Raw genomic sequence first — 22044 nt, 5'->3', positions numbered from 1 at the left:
GGGGGGATGGGGGGTATTATAAATCTTTAGAAATCTAATCATCCTATATTTAAAGCTTTTTTGGCTTTCATTGCCTTAAAGGGACAGGAAAGTTTAAGCATGAAAGGGGGATAGAGGGGGTGAGCAACATGCAGCAAAGGGTTGAGGCTGGAATCGAACCCGCAGCTGTTGCTGTATATGGGGCACCAGTCTATCCACTGAGCCAACAGGCATCCTTAATCATTCTATATTTAGAGTTATTCTACAAAATAAAACATTTTTTGATATATTTTGTCTTTTTTTAGCACTTTGTTAAGGTCATTTTTGTGTTTTTGTTTTTACTTTTCTTTTTTTGTTGCTTATTTACATGTCATTTTCTTGTGAGTTTTGTAAATTTCTTGTTAATTTTTTGTTAAGTTGCGCATTGCCTTCTTCTCATGCCTTTGACAGAGCTGGAGTATTATATTAGAAGTATTATTACTTCGTTACACTACACCTCTTTATTGACTGCCTTTTAATGGATTTTGTGATTTCCAACAGCACCTGAATGCAGCAAAGCAAACCCCATGATTTGGTGGAACTTTGAACCTCACACACAAACTGCGCTGATTGTGTGACAGTGTGTGAACTGGAGAGACAGCTGACGTGCTGAGAAAAAATAGAGCAAAGAGAGAATAAAAATAATCAATACTCCCACTTGTGCGGTGTTACAAGAAGCGCTGTGTGACAGCAGCGCAGCTTTGCGGCGTTTTACGACTTACCATCATCATCCTCATCACAGCCGAGATGTCCCTCCGATACCACCACAAAGTTGTCATTGTGACCGGAGGATCCAAAGGGATTGGCAAGGGCATTGTCAAAGTGTTTGGTAACGTTTATTTTCTAATGTGGATTTGATTTTGTTCAGACAGGGAGTGGCGCACTGACTATCCTGCGTCTTTTTCTTTTTTAGTGGAGAATGGAGCCAAAGTTGTGTTTTGTGCAAGAGGAGGTCAGTAAAGTCGTTTTTATTCTGCTTTTTCTTTTAAATTCTGCATTCAATGGGAAAATGCATCACCACATTTCTTCACCAACTATGTAAGTGTATTTGACTGATGCGACTTAAATGTACACAACAGGTGCACAATCATTGGTAGAGGACAGATTTTTAACTTTAGAAAAAGAACAAAATTATCAGTAAAGTGAACTTAAATTACAAAAAGTAAACGTGTTTATTGTGCAGAAACACAGCTTCCCTTCAAAGGTGGTATTATCAAGAATAATACATTCATAATATATTATATTATGGGATATTATTACTAAATGTTATCATTTGTCATGTGTAGCAAATACTAGGCACTTTATACATCAGTGGTTACTTCAATAGTGTCATGCATTAGATAAATGTAATGGAGTAAAAAGTACTTTTTTTCCAAAATGGAGTGGAGCAGAAGTATAAAGTCTCATAAAATGAAAATTACTATGTAAAAGTATTTCAAAATCATACTCAAGTGCAGTATTTGAGTAAATGTACTTAGTTACTTCCCTGGTTATAACTTAAGTATAGGAGTTTCACTGAAATTTAAACCTTGAATTTAAAATGTGAATATTTTACGACGCTCACCCATATATCACAGGTGCAGCAGGTGAGGCTGTGGAGACGGAGTTGAACAAAGCAGGGCCGGGCTCATGCAAATTTGTCTCATGTGACGTCTCTAAAGAAGATGACATAAAGGTGATGTGCAACTTTAGTGTTATTGTTCTGGTTATGCTGCACAGAGATTTACAGTTCGCCTATGAAACCAACAGATGATCACATGACGTGTGTGTAGGTGTGTTGTTTATCAGCTGATTCAGCTCAAGACCAAACGATTCAAAGATACAGATGTCCAGTTAAAACTAAAGACTTAATCTCAAAAGGAAGTCAAGCTTTTTTCCCCATTGCCTCATTCTTGTTCTTGGAAAACTTCTCACTTCTCATTCTCTTTTGTCTCAGCTCCAACCAGTTCAGTGTTTACTCAAGCTTCTGGTTTGCTGAACTGGTTGAAGCGCAGTGTTTTGTTCGAAAACTGGTTTCTTGTCTGCATGCAAATGGTGTGACTGTCTCTCCCACAGAGACTAGTTGCAGTCACAGTGGAGCATTATGGACACATTGACTGCCTGGTCAACAACGCAGGGTGGCGTGAGTCTCACACTTCCTTCTTGTCCTCCAACAGATGGGATGATAAAGTCGTGAGGATGCTTTCATACTTAATTTATCTTTTTTTTTCTGTCTTCAGACCCGCCTCATAAACCCACTGATGACACCACAGCAGAGGAGTTCAGGGATCTGCTGAATCTGAACCTCGTCAGCTACTTCCTGGCTTCTAAAGTAATGTGTCCAACGTGTGTAAAATGACAGATCATAGAATAACTCTCCCTCATAAACGCTGACTTCTATAAAAGCAAAGAAAGGGTGTAAAGACTTAACCCTTATAAGAAACTTCACACTTAATTGTGAAATTGAATCACTACTGAATACTTACAATGGAGCCTGCATTGAATTAAAAATCTCTTGTCCTATATAGTCCCATCAGTCACATTATCCATGTGAGAGAAGTCCTGTTTAGTGACTATGTTTACATGCACAAAACACTTAATTTTTGCCTTTATTCCAAAAAAGACAATACAAGCTGTTTACATGGCAAATGAAAATGAATATTCATCTAATATTCCCATTTACATGCATACTGTGATTAACGTTTCCAAACAGGCCTTTTACACATCTAAATGTGGGAAAGTGTGACAGCTGGAGACACTGACATTTTTCCTTTGTTGCATCAAAATAGGGTTTTTTTAAAAAAAAAAAAAATCCACCACTGGCAGACTTGTTCAGTTGTGCAAACGCAACCTCACTCTTTTGTTCTTTTAACCACCCTCTTGATGAAGTCAGTGCTGCAATTTTTCACATATATATATATAAAAAAATCAGTTGCTATCCAAGTCTTGCATAATGTTTAAGAGTAGGTGTGTTTCTTCTTCTGACTAGAAATGTGGGATTTTCTGGGGATCATGTATTTCTAGTCCAGACTTGCAAACTGTGGACAAGTTGGTTTGTGTGCAATGCATCCATGACAACGTACAGAGCTGACAGTAAACATGGACGAGGCCAAGTGTCGCAGATAACAGTAAAAACTCCAACTGAGACCAATATTCTGAATGAGCAATATACATGTCCAAAGAATGCTCCTAAAACCCAAATTATACCGGCAAATCCCACGTGTCATATTCAGAAAAAGCTCAATTTGTAAAAAGGCAGAATTTGAAATATCCGAACAAAATATGCTGCTTACATGACCAGCATCAAATTCATAATATTGTTGTATTTGGAATAATAGTGAAATATTATTGTGCATGAGGAATATTTAAATTGATTCAGATCAGTGACATTTTTAGTAGAACATTAAGTGCTTTAAATTTAGCTCCAACATGAAGTATTCAGTAGTGATTTAATTGTAAATTATTATGCATTTTAGATTAATTTATCAGTTTGTGATGGATGGATGGATGGATAGATAGACTGACTGATAAACAATGACTCAGAAGTCTCCCTCTCTCTTCAGTATGCGTTGCCGTACCTACGACAGCGTCAGGGAAACATCATTAACATTTCCAGTCTGGTGGGAACCATCGGTCAGAAAGATGCTGCACCGTATGTTGCCACCAAGGTGAGTTCATCCTCCAGTTAACAAGTATTCCTTAAATCTCAGCCGAAGAGAAAGAAGAGTCCTGTAATGTGATGTTTTCTCCACAAGGGGGCGATAATCTCCATGACAAAGGCGATGGCCGTGGATGAGAGTCGCTACAATGTGAGAGTGAACTGGTGAGCGAAACTGCACTGCCACATTATTAGATTTTTAATACTGATGCATCAATGTGTACTTGTGTCGCTGCAAGAGAGGGGTCTAGTTTTTACTAGTTTACATACAGTTAGGTTAGTCCAGTGGTTTCTAACCTAGGGGTCGGGCCCCTCCAAAGGGTAGGCAAATAACTCTTAGGGATTGTGAGATTAATTTCTGAGAGAGAGAGAGAGAGAGAAGAGAAAAGAAAAAATACCAAGATCTGAAATAAAAGTTTGTTTTTATTTTTGGATATTTCTCACATGTTTGTGTTTTTTATAAAGTATTTAATAAGTTTACCTTTTTGGGACTCAAACAGTTATTTTAATGAACCCTGTACGAGATATGGAAGTTAACTGTTGTCAAACTGAGTTCTTGTTTTTGTTTTTTTACACTGGGTCACAAGCTTTAAGGTTTAAGGTGGAACAACTGGTTTATTTATGCAGTGAACTGTATTTTATAAACTTACCACAGGTAAGTCAATTGGTAGGAAGTTAATAAAAATATAATATAAAATAATAATCTGAAATGTAACTATATCAGTCACTAGAGTAAGAGGTACAATATTTCTCTCTGAAATAGCATAGAATAAATATACTCAAGTGAGGTACAAGTACCTCAGATTTGTTCTTAGATACAGCAGTGGTGTAAGTGTACTTAGTTGTTTTCACCACTGCTTATTAGTGTCAAAAATATCACACGACAATGCATTAAGATGTTGTAACCACCATATTTCTGACAACTATGCTTGAGCTGAGTAATGATTGTGTACTCTTTTACAGTACAGTATTAAAATCTACAAATCTAACAGTATCCTCTCTTATCTCATGTATTATAATGTGATGTAATAATGCTGTCTGCCGTTTATTGCAGCCTCTCTCCGGGTAATGTGCTGACACCTCTGTGGAAAGAATTAGCAGGACAGACACCGGATGCTGCAGCAGCCATTAAAATGGGAGAACAATCTCAGGCAAGTTCTCACGGTGGAACCAAGGGTTCCTACATAGGACTAGAAAGATGTGGAACATGTTTACAGTGGAAGTGATCTAAATGTGTTTGGGGAGGTTAGGGAATGGCACAAATACTTTGGAAACTGAAAAAGAAAGACATAGTTATGTGGCTGTCCAAGAATAAAAATATTAACATTTTTTTCTTTTCAGAACTGATAACACACACACACAGACACACACACACACACACACACACACACACACACACACACACACACACACACGCACGCACACACACACAAACGCACTAAACCACTTCTTTTCACTTGCAGATAAGCGGTTGGTTTCTTCTGAGCTTTTGCAGTAGCTGAACTGCTACTGATAAGATTTTTGCAAAAAGTCAGTTAATCCTCCATGTTCCACTGTAAAAACCTAAAGGCAGCCTACAGTTCAGGCAACATTGTTGTGTAAATGATCCAAACTGCCACGCACAGCGACTGCTCTATTGGGTTGTAAATTTTAACCCCCTCAATCCTGGATCTAAATAGAGAGCGTTTCTACAACAGGCTGTTTTTGTTGTTGTTGGTGTGCAAATTACAGTTTTCCTTTCATTCCAGTCAGAGAGAAGGTATTTGAAGCAGACGGGCTGAAACAATGAAGAGAAGGCACCACCATGTGATACTAAAGAGTGTCAGCTTGCGCTTCATTACTTATAGTGGTGGAATGAAAGCAAATAATTTCATTTTATAGATTTAAATGTGATTCATTGCTTGGTTGTTGAAATGCTGGTCTTCTTTTCTATTTCAAGGAATTAGCTGCAGGGTTAATAGCGAAGAAGGGTTATTTTATAAACTTTTTTTCAGGTGTTCAGGTAATGATGATAAAGGGAGTTTTTCTCAGCTTTGGGTTGACAGAGTTTAAGTCTGTGAATCTGTAGTTTTTAGCCTAGAGCCTTGTGTATATAACTTTAAGGATCTTGTCAATTCCTGGAAGCGACGAAACATAAGAGGACCCTTCCAGAAAAAATTTTATATGCATCTTTTTTTCCCTAAGGCCAATAGTTTAGTGGCCAATAAGCTGCTTTTTACTATGCAATAACACAGTGCAGCAGCAACAGCTACAGAAGCCTAAAGAACAAGGAAAAACAGAAGGGAATGACGTGAAGCAAATACAAACACATGCTTTTGGAAAGTAAACAGAAATTGGATGTGACACATTGTCTTTGTCCAACAGCTGCTGGGTCGTATGGGGACAGAAGAAGAGTGTGGTCTGGCTGCTTTGTTTCTCGCTGCTGATGCTACTTTTTGCACTGGGATTGACCTGCTGTGTAGCGGAGGAGCCGAACTCAACTATGGCATCAAAAGTCAGATTCCATCCTAACTGTCCTGATCACCACAGCGTCCTTGTTGTCCTGGAACAGCTGATTAAACAGATTAAATTGATAAATGCTGAAAAAGTGCACTGGTAATAATACTAAAATAAATCAGAATCAGGGTTATTTCCAGGTAGATTTTGCTCACAAGAATATGCATTTGTGTCTTGAGCACATATTCAAAATATTAAGAGGAAATAAAAACAAAGGCAAATTCTTAAAGGTCCCATATTACAAAAAAAAAAAAAAAAAAAAAAAATCAGATTTCCATGACTTATTTAATATAAAGCAGGTATTGATGCTGTGTGAATACTAAGGAAGTATCAAAATGCTCAATACCCACAGAAATGCACACAGACCTTATTCAGAAACTGGGTTGTTAAAGAGCCTTCAGGATTTCCACGAATTTGTGATGTCACAACTATAAGCTACTTAATTAAAAGTACTTTAAAACTTAAACTATATAAATGAGTCCCTTTGTGTTTCCTGTTAGGATGTTTTGGAGTGTATATGAAAAACTGAGCATTTCAGAAAGAGGGCTGCATAAAGATATATTCAGATAGTCAATTTGATAAAAACAGTGCTTTTTTTTAATTTATTTTTTTTTACATTTAACCATTTAAACATGTTCTATTAGAAATCCACAATATAAGCATGACCCTGAGAATGAGCATAATATGGGACCTTTAATGGTTGTAAAAGTGACATTGCATTGATTTAGTTTAGTAAGTTAGCTTTCTGAGATCAGTCAGCTTTAAATTTTGGCATCCTGACCAACTGTGTAAGGAGACCTGCACCACTCCCCACCATCCGACCAATCAGCGGCAACCTCTCTGACCTCAAATAACCTCACTTTTCTGATGGTGCCCACCAATCAGACATTACGCTTTTGTCACGCCTTTAAAGACTTCCTGGATGAAATATTATTACTAGACTATTATAAAATTGATTTTTGTGGTTTCCCTCCTCTGATGTATTTGTGTCTTCTCATCGAGCAGTCCGATAGATTTTCAAGTATTGACCCAAAACAAGTAGATAAAAGAAAATCGCAAATCGCTTGTAACGTTATATGAAATAGACGTGCCAAGTGTTTCCGATAAAGATAAAATATCACGAAGGGCATTTTATGTTGGGGAGGTTTCAGGCTTCACCTCAGCCGAAGAGCGTCTCGTATTTCAAAGCGGAACTCAAGTTGACTTTGAGCGTTTGTTTCCACACGGGCAGATAATCCCGTTTATCGTCGTTACGTAGCGGAGATGGCAGCCCTCCGGACGGTGAGTTCATTGACCGATGTCTGTTTGATGTTTATTGTGTGTTTATGTTGACTGTCTGGTAAATGATTCATCTAAAGTAGCAATAAATCTGCGGATAATGACCGAGAAAGATAACAAAGTTCCCGAAATAGTCTATTCTGTGTGTCCCGCCAGTACCGAGGGTGACAAAACAAAGCAGCGTGGAAAGGTCATTAGACCAAACTCCATGCTGAAATGTGGTTATTAAAACTCTCCTGTTTTCGAGAAAAAAATTAATCCCCGTCAAAAACAAGACCAGTCTTTTCCTTAATTGTTCATGGTGCGATAACGAATTCAGCAGACATACAGTCAACAAGTAAGACCTTAATTTATGGAATAATGAAGTTACCAAACGTTACATAGTTTACCATCTTCCGCGTTTTGCTGGACGGTGTTAGGCAAGTTAGTTAGATGACTGCTAGATGATAAATATGCCGAATTGAATAACATATGCTTCTGACGCGAGAGTAGTCGTGAGTTTGTTTCTATGTAATTTGTAAGCGACGCCGTAAGTAAGTTTTCGTTGAATTGTCAAATTTGTGAACAGAGTTTGGTCTGCGGCGAGAAGGTATCTTACATCTTGGGGTAGTTCTGATGCTTATCCACAGGAAATGGCAAGGGTAAAGTGTATATGTATATTATTAACTCATCATGCTTATACTTCGCGTTTGACATATGAAAATAAATTAGTTTACTGCTGGTTTATAATTAATTTTAAGGCTAACCACAAACGCTAGCCAGCATTTGCTAATTTTACTCTCACTCCAGACTGTGGGGCCAAACTAACATAAGGAGGATCAAATTTCATGACTCACGTGCATTTTACCAACGTCACTGCAAAAATATGGATAACTTATGTAACAAACTCATTGATGTAATGAAGACAGAACTTGCATCATCAGTTGAACAGAAGTGCACACAGAGGCTTCTGCACCAGAGTCCCTGCTAAACTTTACTAAAGCATCAGTTATGCTGTTCCTTAGGCCACTGCATGAGAATGTGACCACATGGCATGATAGGCATGTTAGTAAAGTCAGCCACCACAATGAGGATATTTAACTACTGGGAAAAACTACCAGCAATTAAGATTAATTATGGAATAAACAAAAGCACAGCATGTTTCACAAGCCTGTAACTGCCAGAGCAATTCAACCATAGAGAAATTAAACAACAATGAATATAATATCCTTCACAGCCTAACCTCATAGTACCAGGAAAGGAACAGAATTTACATGCAAACTAAAAAGCTATCAAAGCATGTGGCACAAACAAACTTTTCTTGCTTTCTCTCTTCGTCAGTACACCAGGGGCGTCTCCAAGTAGAATTTTCCAACAGCAAGCCATTATTGTTGGTGGCATCTTTTTGGTTATTGGTGCAGATATCTTTTTCCATTTCACCTTTTTTTTCACCCTCATAAGATCATCGAGTTTCTTTCCTTGCATTCCTCTTTTTGCAGAGTAGCCTACACATGTGCTGATTCTTTTTACAGCTCTCGGCACCAGCTGTCTCTAATCGGCAGGTGTTACAAGCTGCATACATGCAAAATGATTGGTGCTGAGACACACACCTACAAAAACACAATGTCAGACATGGCGTCCCTGTATATTTGCAAGGCCGGGTGAATTATTGACTGGAAAAACAATGGATCTTATGAATTATTACTGCATGGTGTTAGTAAAACATTTACATGTATTATTATTAGAACTATGGCAAAGATTTTGGTTGCGTTTCATTTGCAGGCACTTCATGGACGACTTGTTCAGGCCCTCCCCTTTTCTTTTGGCTCACTGCGGTTCGCCAGCTCCTTTAAGGTAATGAGCAAAACGTAAACATTTTATTTGTTACCAGGTGAGGCCTGACTGCATGTTTGTCTGTACATGTCAGAGCAGTGTATTTTGTGAAGAAAGAAGTGACAACCTTCAAAAGAGGAGTTTGTCTCTTCAACTTGCCTAACTTTTCTTTTTCTCTTTCCCTCACTGTCTGCCTGTTGTAATCATTTAATTCAGTTTAATTGAACTTCATTAATTGCACTTAATTCACCAGTTAAGTCAGCTTATCGACTCTTCATAAAGCTCAACTAATTGTCCTTTTAAAGCATGCTCTGTTAATAATGATGATTTAAAAACAATCGCTGTATTCGTCGGCTGCTCTGCTCTTGTCCCGTCTTGCTTCTTTTTCTCTCCACCCGTCTTCGGCTCGCTCGGTCCTCTCCATCTCAGGCGGCAGATCTCGTCATAGAACGCAACTCAGAATGCAAGTCGAAGCCGGACCCCTCCACCTTGGTGTTTGGGAAACAGTTCTCCGACCACATGTTGACCATCAATTGGTCAGAGAAGGGCGGCTGGGATGCTCCAAAGATCAAACCTTTCCAGAACCTGTCACTGCACCCTGCCAGCTCTGCACTGCACTACTCCATAGAGGTGAGAGGAGTTCCCTTATTTCTGATGTTTTCGTTGGGTGCAGCAAGACCAATACTTTTATTAAAAAGTGGTAACAAACTGATATTTCATGCACAATTTGGCCTGGAAATGCCAAAAATTGTCAACTGAATGAATAAAATAGGGAAAGAAACTTTCTGTGCAGGTTTGCCCCATGAGATCAGTAAGAGTTTAACAGTCTGTTACATTGAAATCATAACTAAAGTTTTTCTTCGGTCCTCTCTCCAGCTATTTGAAGGCATGAAGGCGTTCCGTGGAGTCGACAACCACATCCGCCTCTTCAGACCGATGCTGAACATGGAGAGGATGCATCGGAGCGCAGACAGAAGCTGCCTTCCTGTGAGTTTGTGCTCGATCATGTCCTCAGAAACCCTCAGTGAGGATTTCTGCTTGTGTCAGGTCTTTCATGTTGGGCGGTGGTGTGTACCTGGGATGAAGCCAATTTTTGGTGTTATATGCTTGACTGGTCGTTTAAGCAGTTGTTCACCCAGAGTGTAAAAACCTTTGAAACAGCATTGAGTACATCATGAGACACATAAAGTCACGTTCAGATCAACGTGCAGGACTATGGTGTCTGATTAAGTTTTTCATTCATTAATGTTTTACTCAAACTGGACTTTCTGGATCTTATTTTATTACCTCACTGGCACCTGAAGCAGAACATTCCCACCAATGTAGAGTTGGTTTCGATCTGAGCTCTCACTAAAACTGGGAAAGCCAGCCTGACACCAAAATTACGGTGTCTTGTTTTAGCGCAGTGCAAAGTGATCGCACAAAGTGCACAGTAACCGGCCGGTTGAGTGCGTGCAGGCACATATCAAGGTCTCGTACTACAGTGTTAATTTACTGCTGCTGTGATGAACTTCTCAATGTTGTACAATCATGTGAGGCGTGTTAAACCAAGCCTTCAAACTGGACTTCATCCTCCAAACTCCACAGGTTAATGCCCAAACCAACACAGCCCCTCTGCATCATGCCACAGTTTGACTGAATGTTGAATGATTCTTTTGGGATTCTTGGGATCTACTAAAATGGTCCATACTGCAAGGTCTAAAGTACACGGTGCAAGTGCCTTTGTTGCGTATCCACTTTTCCTTTTGCTAGTTAAACAGTGCATGATCCAGGCACAAACTAAGGTGCAAGGGGCAAGGTTGTATTTAGTCCATTAATTCATCTATAGGTGTGTTTTTAGTGTGATATGAAATCAACCAATCATATTGACATCGTCCAAAAGCCAGATGCGTCTGCAGCTGGTGCGCTGATATGCGGATTTGGCAAATTAGAGGTAATGTCACTGTAGCAAATACATTTAAACAGCAAAACTTAAAACTGTAGTTATTAATGTGACAGAAGAAACAGAACTAATATTTTAGCTTCTGAAATAACTAATGAAGTTAGGCTGCTCCTTGTGCGTAAATGTGCTCAGCATTTCTCTTAATGGAGAGTAGCTCTGCTCTGATCTCTGCTATGTTCACATTTTAAAACCTACACGCCCATGAGTGCACAGATGGGCACAAGTGAGTGCTGACTGTGAAAATGACAACTGTGTTCTGTCTGAAACTAGCTATGACAGTTGTGTGTTGCTAAGCGCCGGGTTTGCAGGGCGAGGCAGGTTACATTACAGGCTGACAATCTGAAACTATTAATCTTTTACAGTGTTGTGCAACTGCTTGGCATCATGCCCAGTTTAGGCTTACCACCCAGAGCAACACCACCCTGCTGCAAGAGTTAATGCTTCATTGGGTGTCCAGGACACCGTGGAGGTAGAGGTACATCATGTATGTCACACATGATGTACCTCTGTCACATGGTCTGAAGCCAGTCTTTGTTGTGTTTTGCTGTTACAGTCTTGGACGAGTATGAAAAGGAGTCTAAGGTGGCTAATGTTCGACAGTGTTATTGCAAACTTTAGGTAGATATCATATCGTATATGATGTTACTAAACGAGTTCGCTGACTTTATTAGCTCTACTTTGCTTGTGCTACTGTTGCACCACATTTTACACAAATGAACATCTCAAAAAATGACTTAAAGTTTAATTTTTGTGTTAAAGACATTGAAATATTAGTCTGTAAAATGCTACATGTAACAGTGAGGTGCAGAGCAACATGAGCTTTAATGCGAAATTAAATCAAGTTGCACAGCTCTTCTCTAGTACACCTACACCAAAATTAATTCACCAAAAGGCTCTCCTGCTGTCATCAAAGAGGTGGAGCCTGAAGCTGTTTGTCATGTACTGCTAAAACACATAGAAGCACAAGTAAAGAAAGATTATAAAGTCAACAAAGTGTCTCACTAATGTCAGTTACAATAGTTACAAAGTTATAATATTTGCCACTTGGCCATACCAGAACAGGTAAGACTTGTTATTATCAAATTGATGTAATTTCTTCCCTTAAAAGTTGAACAGCCTCATTTTAAGGTACAAATCTGGTAATAATCCCCTTGAAGGTCATTTGATTAGTATTGATTATTTCAGATCAAAGTCTTTGGTGTGCATGGGTAGTACACATATGTCCCTTGTTTTTTTTTATCGTAAATGTCTATACTAAGTAAAAGCAAGGAGATTTTATTTTATTTTTTGCATTTTTTATTTACTTGGGGCAATAATATCATCATAATCTTAGAATTGATGAAAAATTATACTGATTTTTAAAAAAATCAAATATATAATGGAATAACATTAAATATATATGGTATTAACAACAGTAAATACTCATCCTTTTTTATTTTATAAAAAAAGTTATGAATATTTTAGCATCACTATCTTTACCATAAAATTAGAATTACATTGTTGGTTGAGTGCGGCTTTAGACAGTAAAAAAAACCCAATCATACTTAGTGGAATTATTTTAGCGTATATAAAATATGTATCATTCAGTGAATAATTTAACAACAACTATCCCAATTTTTTTAAATTTAAAAATGATTTAACTCTTTTTAGACTTTTATTTTTTGTATAAGGTTACATTAGTTTGTTCATTAAGCTCCTCTGACACTAAAGTATAAATAGTTAATATAGCATAAAAATAGATTTGAAAATCCCATCTCACAGAGCCTTGTCTGGTGTGACTTTTTCAGTTACTAATGAAAACTAAGACTATTTAAAGACAAAGCGATTTTTTTTTTTTTTTTTTTTGCGTAACATGTCTCAACCGAACAGTAGAGATGGTTCAGTTGGCTTGACTTCAAAAACAATATAACATAATTGATATCATTATTCGGTGCAGAAAAGTTTTTAGTTTAAGGTTAATGTCCTGTTTCTTTTTCTCTGTAGCTGTTTGATAAAGGTGAACTGCTGGAGTGCATCAGGAAGCTGGTGGAGGTGGACCAGGACTGGGTTCCCTTCTCCCAGGACGCCAGCCTCTACATCAGACCCACCTTCATAGGAACTGAGGTGAGCTTTGGCTCAGAAAGGGATTATGTATTCCTGCTGCAGTGACACGTTTGACGGTTTTTGGTCACCTCAGCAGGTACCTGTCTCATCAGGAGAGATTAAATGAGCTGTAGTTAACTGTGGCTGGAATACAGTGCTGCATACTCTCATTACTGTCACACAGAGTGACTTCCTGCTCCTGATTACCTGTCTGCTCCTCTTCCTCACCCTCCTTCCCCCCTCCTCCAGCCGTCCCTCGGCGTGTCTCGGGCAGGACAGGCTATGATCTTTGTCATCATCGGCCCAGTGGGACCTTACTTCGCCACAGGGTCCTTTAACCCTGTTTCTCTGTTGGCGGACCCTTCGTTTGTCAGGGCCTGGCAAGGAGGCGTCGGGGCCTATAAGATGGGAGGGTGAGTTTGAACTATCCCCTCAATCTTATATTATTATGTAATAATTATTAAAAGCACTCCATCCACAGACTTGGCAAGTCACATCCTTCCACCAGTCACCTCCATGTCAGTCGATGAATATCACTTTTTGTCAGTACAGTATTCATTCACAAGTTGTGATCATTAGCAGAGATTCACTTAAATTGCTATATGATGGTTTCTGTTTCCACTATCGACATATGACAAGCTCTCCTCAATCACCGGAGTGTCCCTATTCAGATTTAATCTGTTTGTACGAGTGCTTCAAGCACAACACCCAATGTCATAAAAATGTAAGAGGGGTCGTTCATGTGTAGCTCTTAAATTTAAGTAAAAACAAGCTGGTTGCCCGTGAATCGGTTTAAGAATTTGTGCTGAACCATGGGTTATGAGATGTTTTGAAATTTGAGAAGAGTAAGAAAACAGACAAAACTTTATATATACATCTGCACAAGTAGTCTATCTGCTGTCTACTACTGTCATGGCTGGGTGAAGTTTCTGGCGTGCTTTACACCCTGGCTGTGTTTTTATTCAGCTGTGGGTCTGGACAGAGTACAAGTATTTGGATTTTCCGCTTTGCTCATGAAGCGCAGAGAAGCCAGCCACAGAGCCGGCTCCTGTTGGGCCACACTGTGCCAAGAAAAGAGAGAGAGAAGGTGGAACAAAAGATCTACTCAATTATCATAATAATCAACTTTATCTTTATAGCTAATTTCACACAAGAAATGCAGCCCAACGTGCTTTACAAGAAAGCAGTTACACACACCAAGTGCTTCACATCAAAAGACATACAAGACAAAGACACACTAAAACCTGCATGTAAAAATAAAATACGAAAAAAACTAGTAAAAGAAAGATAAAATAAGAATAAAAAATGAATACATAAAATGCATAATGTAAGATGAAGGAGAAAATAATAAAATTAAACCCATTGATTTTATTAATAAAAAATCAGTCAAATCTGTGTATGACAAGTGAAAATGTCTGAGTGGTCTGACCAGTTTGACTCGTCAAACACAAGTGGTTCAGTGGAACAGAGCCCTCTTTAAACTTGTCGCTTCTCCTGCTATGAAATTACAGACTGTCAAAGGTCTGTTGAGCAAAATGTAACCAATTTTTATTTTAAAAGAATGACGTTAGAAAAGTGCAACAAAAAAACAAGCCTAAAAAATCTACGAACATTACAGATGGCAACACTGTAACTATTTCACAGCGGGAGAGTCTTTCTCAGTGTGCTGTTAAAGGGTCCAGTATAAACTCTCCAGATACCATCACTGTAATCTGGACTCATTCCACACAGCCTCTAATCACAGGCCTGCCCTGCTCCACTGTGATTACATAACGCCAGCGAGCAGCCACTCGACTCACTAAACCAACAAAATCTGCTCTCACTTCAGCTATCAGGACAGATTTAGCAGCAGCAGCAGCAGTCACAGGACCGCAGGATGGATATTTCAGGGTCATAGCTCGGAATATGATCATGTCTATTGGATATGTGTTTGTGGAAAGCTCACACAGTTTGATGCAATAGCCGGGGATTGTATTGTATTGTATTGGGGATTGAATGGATTGCAGATGATTACAATAAAATGCATGCATTTCAGGTTACATTCAGGGGCCACTGGTCCGCTGACCACACTGTAACATAGTCTTTTTATTCCCTTTTTTAAAAAAAAAATACTACTGTATTATGACCTTTTTATTAAGACATACCAACTACACTATGACTTTAAAATATTCTTTGACATCTTACACTATTCATTTCTCTTTTCATAATGTAACATTGTGATTTTTGTTTTTGTTTTTTAATTTTTTTTATATATATAAAAAAATGTATTTTATTCTATATATATATATTTTCATATTTTTTATATATATTTATATATTTTATATATTTGCCTTATGACATATTTTTTTTACTAATTATGACATTTTTTATGACACTTTTTAAAATATTGGGCTTTTTTTTTAAAAAAAAAAAAAAAAAAACTCTTCTCTTTTGCTGACATGTTAGCTAGAACATCTACTGACACATGGAAAAAGACAACAGATTTCCACACTAGGGCTGATCACCTGAGACCTTAACTGTTAGTGTCATTGTTTATGTAAATCTTTGCTGTCAGAAGGATATCTTGTTTCCAGAGATCATGCAGCTTGTTTCACAGGATGTTCTTTAATTTCAGCGACAGGATGATGAAATAGGTGACTCCTTGTTTATTTATTTAAGGAGGTTTAATGCAGTCTGGTTTGTTTGCTTTTATCTCTTAACCAACCAAAATGTTTCTTCTGAGTCCTCTGTTGTTCACATTGGTGGTATCTGTAACCACCATGATTCCCTCTCAACATAAACACCTGTCTGTTGGTGTTGGTTCAATGTCATAAGGCAGGAAAAAACACCTCTGTCTTCGTTTATTACCTTGAAACACTAATGCCACTTTGAACCATCCAAAGTGCTTCTCGTTGTATCATAGCCTTAGATATTTTACACATAGTACAAATATAGGAAAAAAGTGCACCAACAAGGAAACTGTTGGAAAATGATTAAAGCAAACACTAAAATGATCTCTGGAAGCTGGCATCTATAGTATTTGTCCTTTGTCCCTGTCCTGACAGTCATGTCTTTGGTTTATTTTTACTCACTCCAGTAACTACGGCCCTACGATAGCAGTGCAGAACGAGGCGGTGAAGCGTGGCTGTCAGCAGGTCCTGTGGCTGTATGGGGAGCAGGAGGAGATCACTGAGGTCGGCACCATGAACCTCTTCATCTACTGGACCAATGACAAAGGAGGTGTGACTCTTTTCTGTCTTGATCTTTGTTAATTGTTGCTGAAATCCATGAATTCATGTTGTTCCAGGTGTTTTGGGTGCACTACTATTGTCTTGTTGCCATCTTAATAAAGATAAAAGTGTTTGTGTGTCTGCAGAGATGGAGTTGTGTACCCCTCCTCTGGACGGCATCATTCTCCCAGGAGTCACCAGACAGTCTCTGCTGGACCTGGCCAGAGGCTGGGTAAGACCAAACACACAGACTATCAAAATTGCAAAAAAAAGTCATATGATACCATGTCTTTGCAAATGGTATAAAAGAGTCATTGTCATGTAATGTTGTCCAATATTGTCCTCCCTGTATGAACTATTTATCGTTTATAATATGGCTGATGATAATGGTGTTGTCTACATACGTCACAGTAGAGTTCTCCTGCTGTGTGGGAGTGCAGTCATGGGTGTACAGTGTGAACAGGAGGGGGCTGAGCACACAGCCCTGAGGGGCTCCGGTGTTGAGCATTAATGTAGAAGAAGTGTGACTGCCAATCCCTCAAAACTTCAAAGTTTACAAAAGCACAACCAGAGTGTGGCGGTCAGATTAGCAGCAGATAATTAAACTTAATGTTCACCATGTGCCTGTCAGGGTGAGTTCAAGGTAACGGAGCGCACAATGGGTATGAAGGAGCTGCTAGGGGCTCTTGATGCCGGGAGGGTCAAGGAGGTGTTCGGAGCGGGGACGGCCTGCGTTGTGTGTCCTGTGGGCAGCCTCCTCTACAGAGGAAAGGTAGGGGTTCACCCTGTGTTGTGTCCTTTTTATGTCTTCTTTGCAAATGCAAATGATGATGATGCTGTTCTGCATCTTCTTATAGAAAATTACCATCTTTTCTTGTTCTATTCAGTGCCTTCATATGCATTTTAAGAATAAGGTTGCTTAGAGAAACCAGGTAAACACTGGTTACCCTAAATCTGTGTATACATGCAGCAGATCAACAGTCAGATATCTCCTTTACTCCAGTCCTCATTGTACATGATGTGTAATACATCACTTTACTAATGAAAGATGACTGTAATCTTGTTATCTAAGTGCATGTTAACCCACTTATTGTATATCTGTAAGAACAATAACTGTAATATCAGTTTTGGCCTCTCTCTCTGTCTCTTAGACATATGAGATCCCCACTATGCAGAACGGTCCGGACCTGGCAAAGAGGTTCTACAAAGAGCTTACTGATATTCAGGTAAGTGCACTACACTGTTCAATATGCATCAGCGTCTTTGGGCTGCAGGCAGAGTTGCATGTCGTCGCCTCCCAGTGGCAGCAAAAGGGATTATATTAGTTACTTTACTTTCAGAAATTACCAGTTTTTTTAAAATTGGCTTGTAATTTTTATTAAGGAAAAACTGTCATGTGACAGTATAAAGTCCAACGTTCTCACTGCTGTTTAGGATTTATATTGCACTCTATTTCAAGAGTCCGTGACTGAATCAGGGCCGCACAAGTTATTTTAATTAATCTAATTTTTTTTGTTGGATTATTCATTTAGTATATGAAATGTCAAAAAGGGGAAAAACAATGTAACACTACAAAATAAAAACTTAAAACGTCTTATCAGGCATCTTTTACTTTTACATTTCTGTGTGTTCATTTTTTTCTTTTCGCTCTTGCTTTCTTGTTTCACTCAGTATGGACGCAAACCAAGCGAATGGGCACCACTGGTTGTCTAAACGGCCTTATTGCACATGCCAGTTGTATCAACAGTTAGTCCCATGATTCCAGTTTGGACGACCAGCAGCCCCCCCCACCCCCACCCCAAACTCTCAACCCACTAATGCACTCCTGCTTATTCCCCAACCGAGGAGACAAACGCCTCTCTCTGTCGGCCTTCTCAGGCAACTCTAACAGGTTTCTCTTGTCATGGACTCTCATAGGAAAACAGTTGGTGGTTTGAATGTCTCGCTTTGGAAAGCAATATTAACAACAATATGCAATGTTCTGACTTGACCCTTAACCTCGAGGTATGCAAAGCTGAAAAAAACAGCTGTCTTTGGAAGAAACAATTCAAGCAGCCAGATAAGGAAACATGGCTGCTGGTGACATGTTAACATGAGCACATTCAAATCTCTAATCTAAATGGGTTAACTTGCAAAAAGGATACATTCTATTCAAGTGTTTTCCCTTTTTTTCACTTGGATAAATGCCTCACGAGGACTTTGCTTATACCTAATAGCACAAACATTCATTTTCACTAACGCCTCATTCTGGCATTAACAAAAAAAGGCACAAACTGACGTGTTTCAGTAGTAGGAGGTGAAATATTTGCAATATTAAAGCGGTTACATATTTGATGTGTAGGACAGTTACTTGGGGCACGTAATCTATACTTGCTGTTTCTCATGAAATTATGTATTAACATATATTTCACAAAATGAAAAACTTGTAGTGACAATAAGCTGTACTTCTTGCAACAACCTGTGGCGTTTTCTCTGAATACCTTTTAACTGTTACATGTGATCAAGTGCATCATAGGATAATGTTTTGTTTCTGTCGTGTACATAATGATCTAAGAGAGTAATGCTGTTAGTTTTATGGGGCCACGTCACTTTGAACCCAGAGTTTGCACTGACCTTGTTTAATGTCAGGTTTGTATTTTGAGTGTGAGTCAACTATTTAAGAGAGGAAACAGAATTTTTTTGTTTTGTTGGTTTTGTTTGTTAAGAATGCACAAAAAACTTGAGATTAAGAAGGTCTAATGAGAGGACGACATGCTGTAGAAGAGGACTGTTACAGACTGGCAGTGACTCCTGCACTAGTTTGTGTGTAATCATTATGAAAACAATACAACAAATAGTGTTGTTATTTCAAAGGTTTTCAAATATATATTTTCCCCTCGTTTTGATGTGAAATTAGGCCGACTGTCTTCCAAAGTACTGTGCTGTATTCCTGGCTTCATGTCCTTCCCTCTGCGGTTTCCCTCACTTTTGAATGTATTTTTCATTTTTACACACACACGACACATACCTGCCCCTCTCTTCTGTCTAAGTGCCTGACCTCAGTCTGTTAGCTTGTTGTTCTGTGGATCTTAAGCTGCTGTTGATGTTTTGTTTTCTCGTTTGTGCACTAGGGGATGTAGCTGGATTCTTTGTCAGCCTTTAGTTGTTTTTAGTTTTTTAAATGTGCTGTAACTTTTACATGGCTTTAATGTTTTTACAATAAACCTGATCTAAGTTCAGCCATGTTTTGTACTTAAGTTGTTTTGCTTTCAAGGCGTCCATCACTGGTAATTTTTTCAGGTGCTAAGTTGCAAAAAAAGGCATCTTTTTTATTCATCGTTGAGTTATATTTATTTTCTCAAATCATTTTTTTTTGCAATGTCAAAATACTGTTGATTTAATGTGATCTCAAAATTATTCTTTTTTCCACATTTTTCATTTTGCAGTGAGAGATATATCTGCAGAGCTCCTACAGTCCCAAAAAGGTTAATTTTTTTTCTTTGTTTTTTGATCTTGTACGGATCACACATATCAGTTACATTAGTCCAATATAGAAAGCTTTAGAGGTACTGCAAGATGTGTTTAGTTACGCTTTGGACAGAACTAGCTGTTTCCAGTCTAATACTTTCTTCATGTATGAATATGGAACAAATAATATATTTCTCACAGTGACAGGGGTCAGATATTTCCTAGTAGAAGAAATGACTGACAGATTTCAAAAAAGCATAAAAATGTCATACTATAATATGTGTCGTACAAAATGACATATAAATGGCATATCATAGTATGTTGTCAAAAACTACATAAAAACATAATTCATTAGTATATTGTATATTGCTAGAGGAGAAACAACTTTGTTCCCACACTTAAAACAGGTATAGGATCATGCATGTTTAGTTTCCTCACACAGCCTTTTTATATCTGTACTTTATCTACCACTTGAAATTATATTGTATTTGTAATGACCTAAATTTCTTTTATTTTAGTTTTCTTCTTCTTTTTTCTCTGTATCTTAATTTGTAATTTCTAAAATCCTCTCACCGACAGGTGTTGCAAAATAGCATTTTGCTATAAACACTCAAAGCAGTGCATCTGGGACTTGAGCATGCCTCAATGTTACGGCACCAATGTTACTGTATGTCCATGTCAAATAAACAAATAAATAAATACATAAATAAATAGTATATTGTCCAAAATGGTATAAAAACATCAAAGTATAGTGTGTTGTCCAAAAAAGCATAAAAATGTCATACTATAGCATGTAGTCTAAAATGGCAGAAACTGTATGTCGTCCAAAATGGCATAAAAATGTCATACTAGAGGCTGCCTCTAGCTCACCTGCTAGAGTGTGTGCCCCATATGCCAAGACCTTTGCAGCAGCCCAGGTTCAATTCCAGCTTGTGGGCCTTTGCTGCATGTCATTCCCCCTCTGTCTCCTACATTTCCTGTCATTTTACAGCTGTCCTATCAATAAAGAGGAGTGTCAAATTTTACATGTTGAAAAAATGGCTGAAAACAAAACATTATAGCTTGTTGAGTCATAGTATACAATGTCAAATAAAGGCGAAAAATGTCATAATACAGCATGTTCAAAAAATGCCTGAAAGGACATATTATAGCTTGTAGAGACACATCATAGTATAGTATGTTCAAAGAAAGGCCCAAAACATCATAATTATAGCATGTCCAAAAAATTGCTGAAAACAATATCAAAAAATGTCTAATTCCGACATGTCAATAAAACGTCTGGAAATGACATATAATAGCTTGTCGAAATACGTCACAGCATACAATGTCGAAAAAAAGGCCAAAAATTTCATAATATAGCATGTCGAAAAAATGGCTGAAAACTACATAGTACAGTTTGTCGAAAATTGTCAAATTTTGACATGTTGAAAAAATGGCTGACAAGGACACTTTATAGCTTGTAGAGACACACCATACTATAGCATGTCGAAAAAAGGCCAAAAAAGTCAAATTTTGACATGTATAAAACATGGCTGAAAACAACATAATATAAAATGCCAAAAATTGTCAAATTTTGACATGTCGAAAAAATGACTGAAAATGACATATTATAGCTTGTAGAGACACGTCATACTATAGCATGTCAAAACAAAGCCAAAAATGTCATAATATAGCATGTCAAAAAATGGCTGAAAACAACAGTATAGTACGTTGAAAATTATCAAATTTTGACATGAAAAAAAAAAGGCTGAAAAAGACTTGAAAAGCTTGTAGAGACACGTAATAGAATACAATGTCGAAAAAAGGCCAAAAATATCAATTTTTGACGTATAAAAAACGGCTAAAAACAACATAGTATAGTTTGTCGGGAATTGTAAAATTTTTACATTTCGAAAAAATGGGTGAAAAAGACATAACTTGTAGAGACACGTCATAGTATAGAATCTTGAATAAAAGGCCCAAAATGTCATAATATAGAATGTTGAAAAATGGCTGAAAACGACTAAGTTTAGTATGTTGAAAAATATCCGCTTATCCGAGGCCAGGTCACGGGGGCAACAGGTTAAGCAGAGCACTCCAGACGTCCCTCTCCCCAGCAACGCTTTCCAGTTCCTCCTGGGGGA

At 38.1% G+C, this 22044-nt stretch overlaps 2 protein-coding genes across 2 annotated transcripts; both read left to right on the top strand.

The window, feature by feature from the left end:
- The first annotated feature begins 404 nt into the window (after window positions 1-404).
- hsd17b14 (hydroxysteroid (17-beta) dehydrogenase 14) lies at window positions 405-6600 on the top strand. Its single transcript, XM_042504707.1, has 9 exons — window positions 405-847; window positions 932-970; window positions 1596-1693; window positions 2074-2140; window positions 2238-2329; window positions 3561-3665; window positions 3753-3820; window positions 4710-4806; window positions 6020-6600. The coding sequence occupies exons 1-9, from the start codon at window positions 766-768 to the stop codon at window positions 6164-6166; spliced, it is 795 nt and encodes a 264-aa protein (XP_042360641.1). The 5' UTR covers window positions 405-765; the 3' UTR covers window positions 6167-6600.
- Window positions 6601-7322: 722 nt separating this feature from the next.
- On the top strand, window positions 7323-19692 carry bcat2 (branched chain amino-acid transaminase 2, mitochondrial). The gene is made up of 11 exons (XM_042504706.1): window positions 7323-7432; window positions 9191-9262; window positions 9671-9871; window positions 10118-10228; window positions 13167-13286; window positions 13515-13678; window positions 16342-16484; window positions 16621-16706; window positions 17106-17246; window positions 17626-17700; window positions 18146-19692. Exons 1-11 carry the CDS (start codon window positions 7415-7417, stop codon window positions 18185-18187), a joined length of 1173 nt encoding a protein of 390 aa, XP_042360640.1. The 5' UTR covers window positions 7323-7414; the 3' UTR covers window positions 18188-19692.
- Window positions 19693-22044: the final 2352 nt, after the last annotated feature.

Source organism: Plectropomus leopardus, chromosome 17 (assembly GCF_008729295.1).
Source record: "Plectropomus leopardus isolate mb chromosome 17, YSFRI_Pleo_2.0, whole genome shotgun sequence".
In the NCBI taxonomy this organism is placed as follows: domain Eukaryota; kingdom Metazoa; phylum Chordata; class Actinopteri; order Perciformes; family Serranidae; genus Plectropomus; species Plectropomus leopardus.
This window is presented reverse-complemented; position numbering and strand designations above follow the sequence as displayed.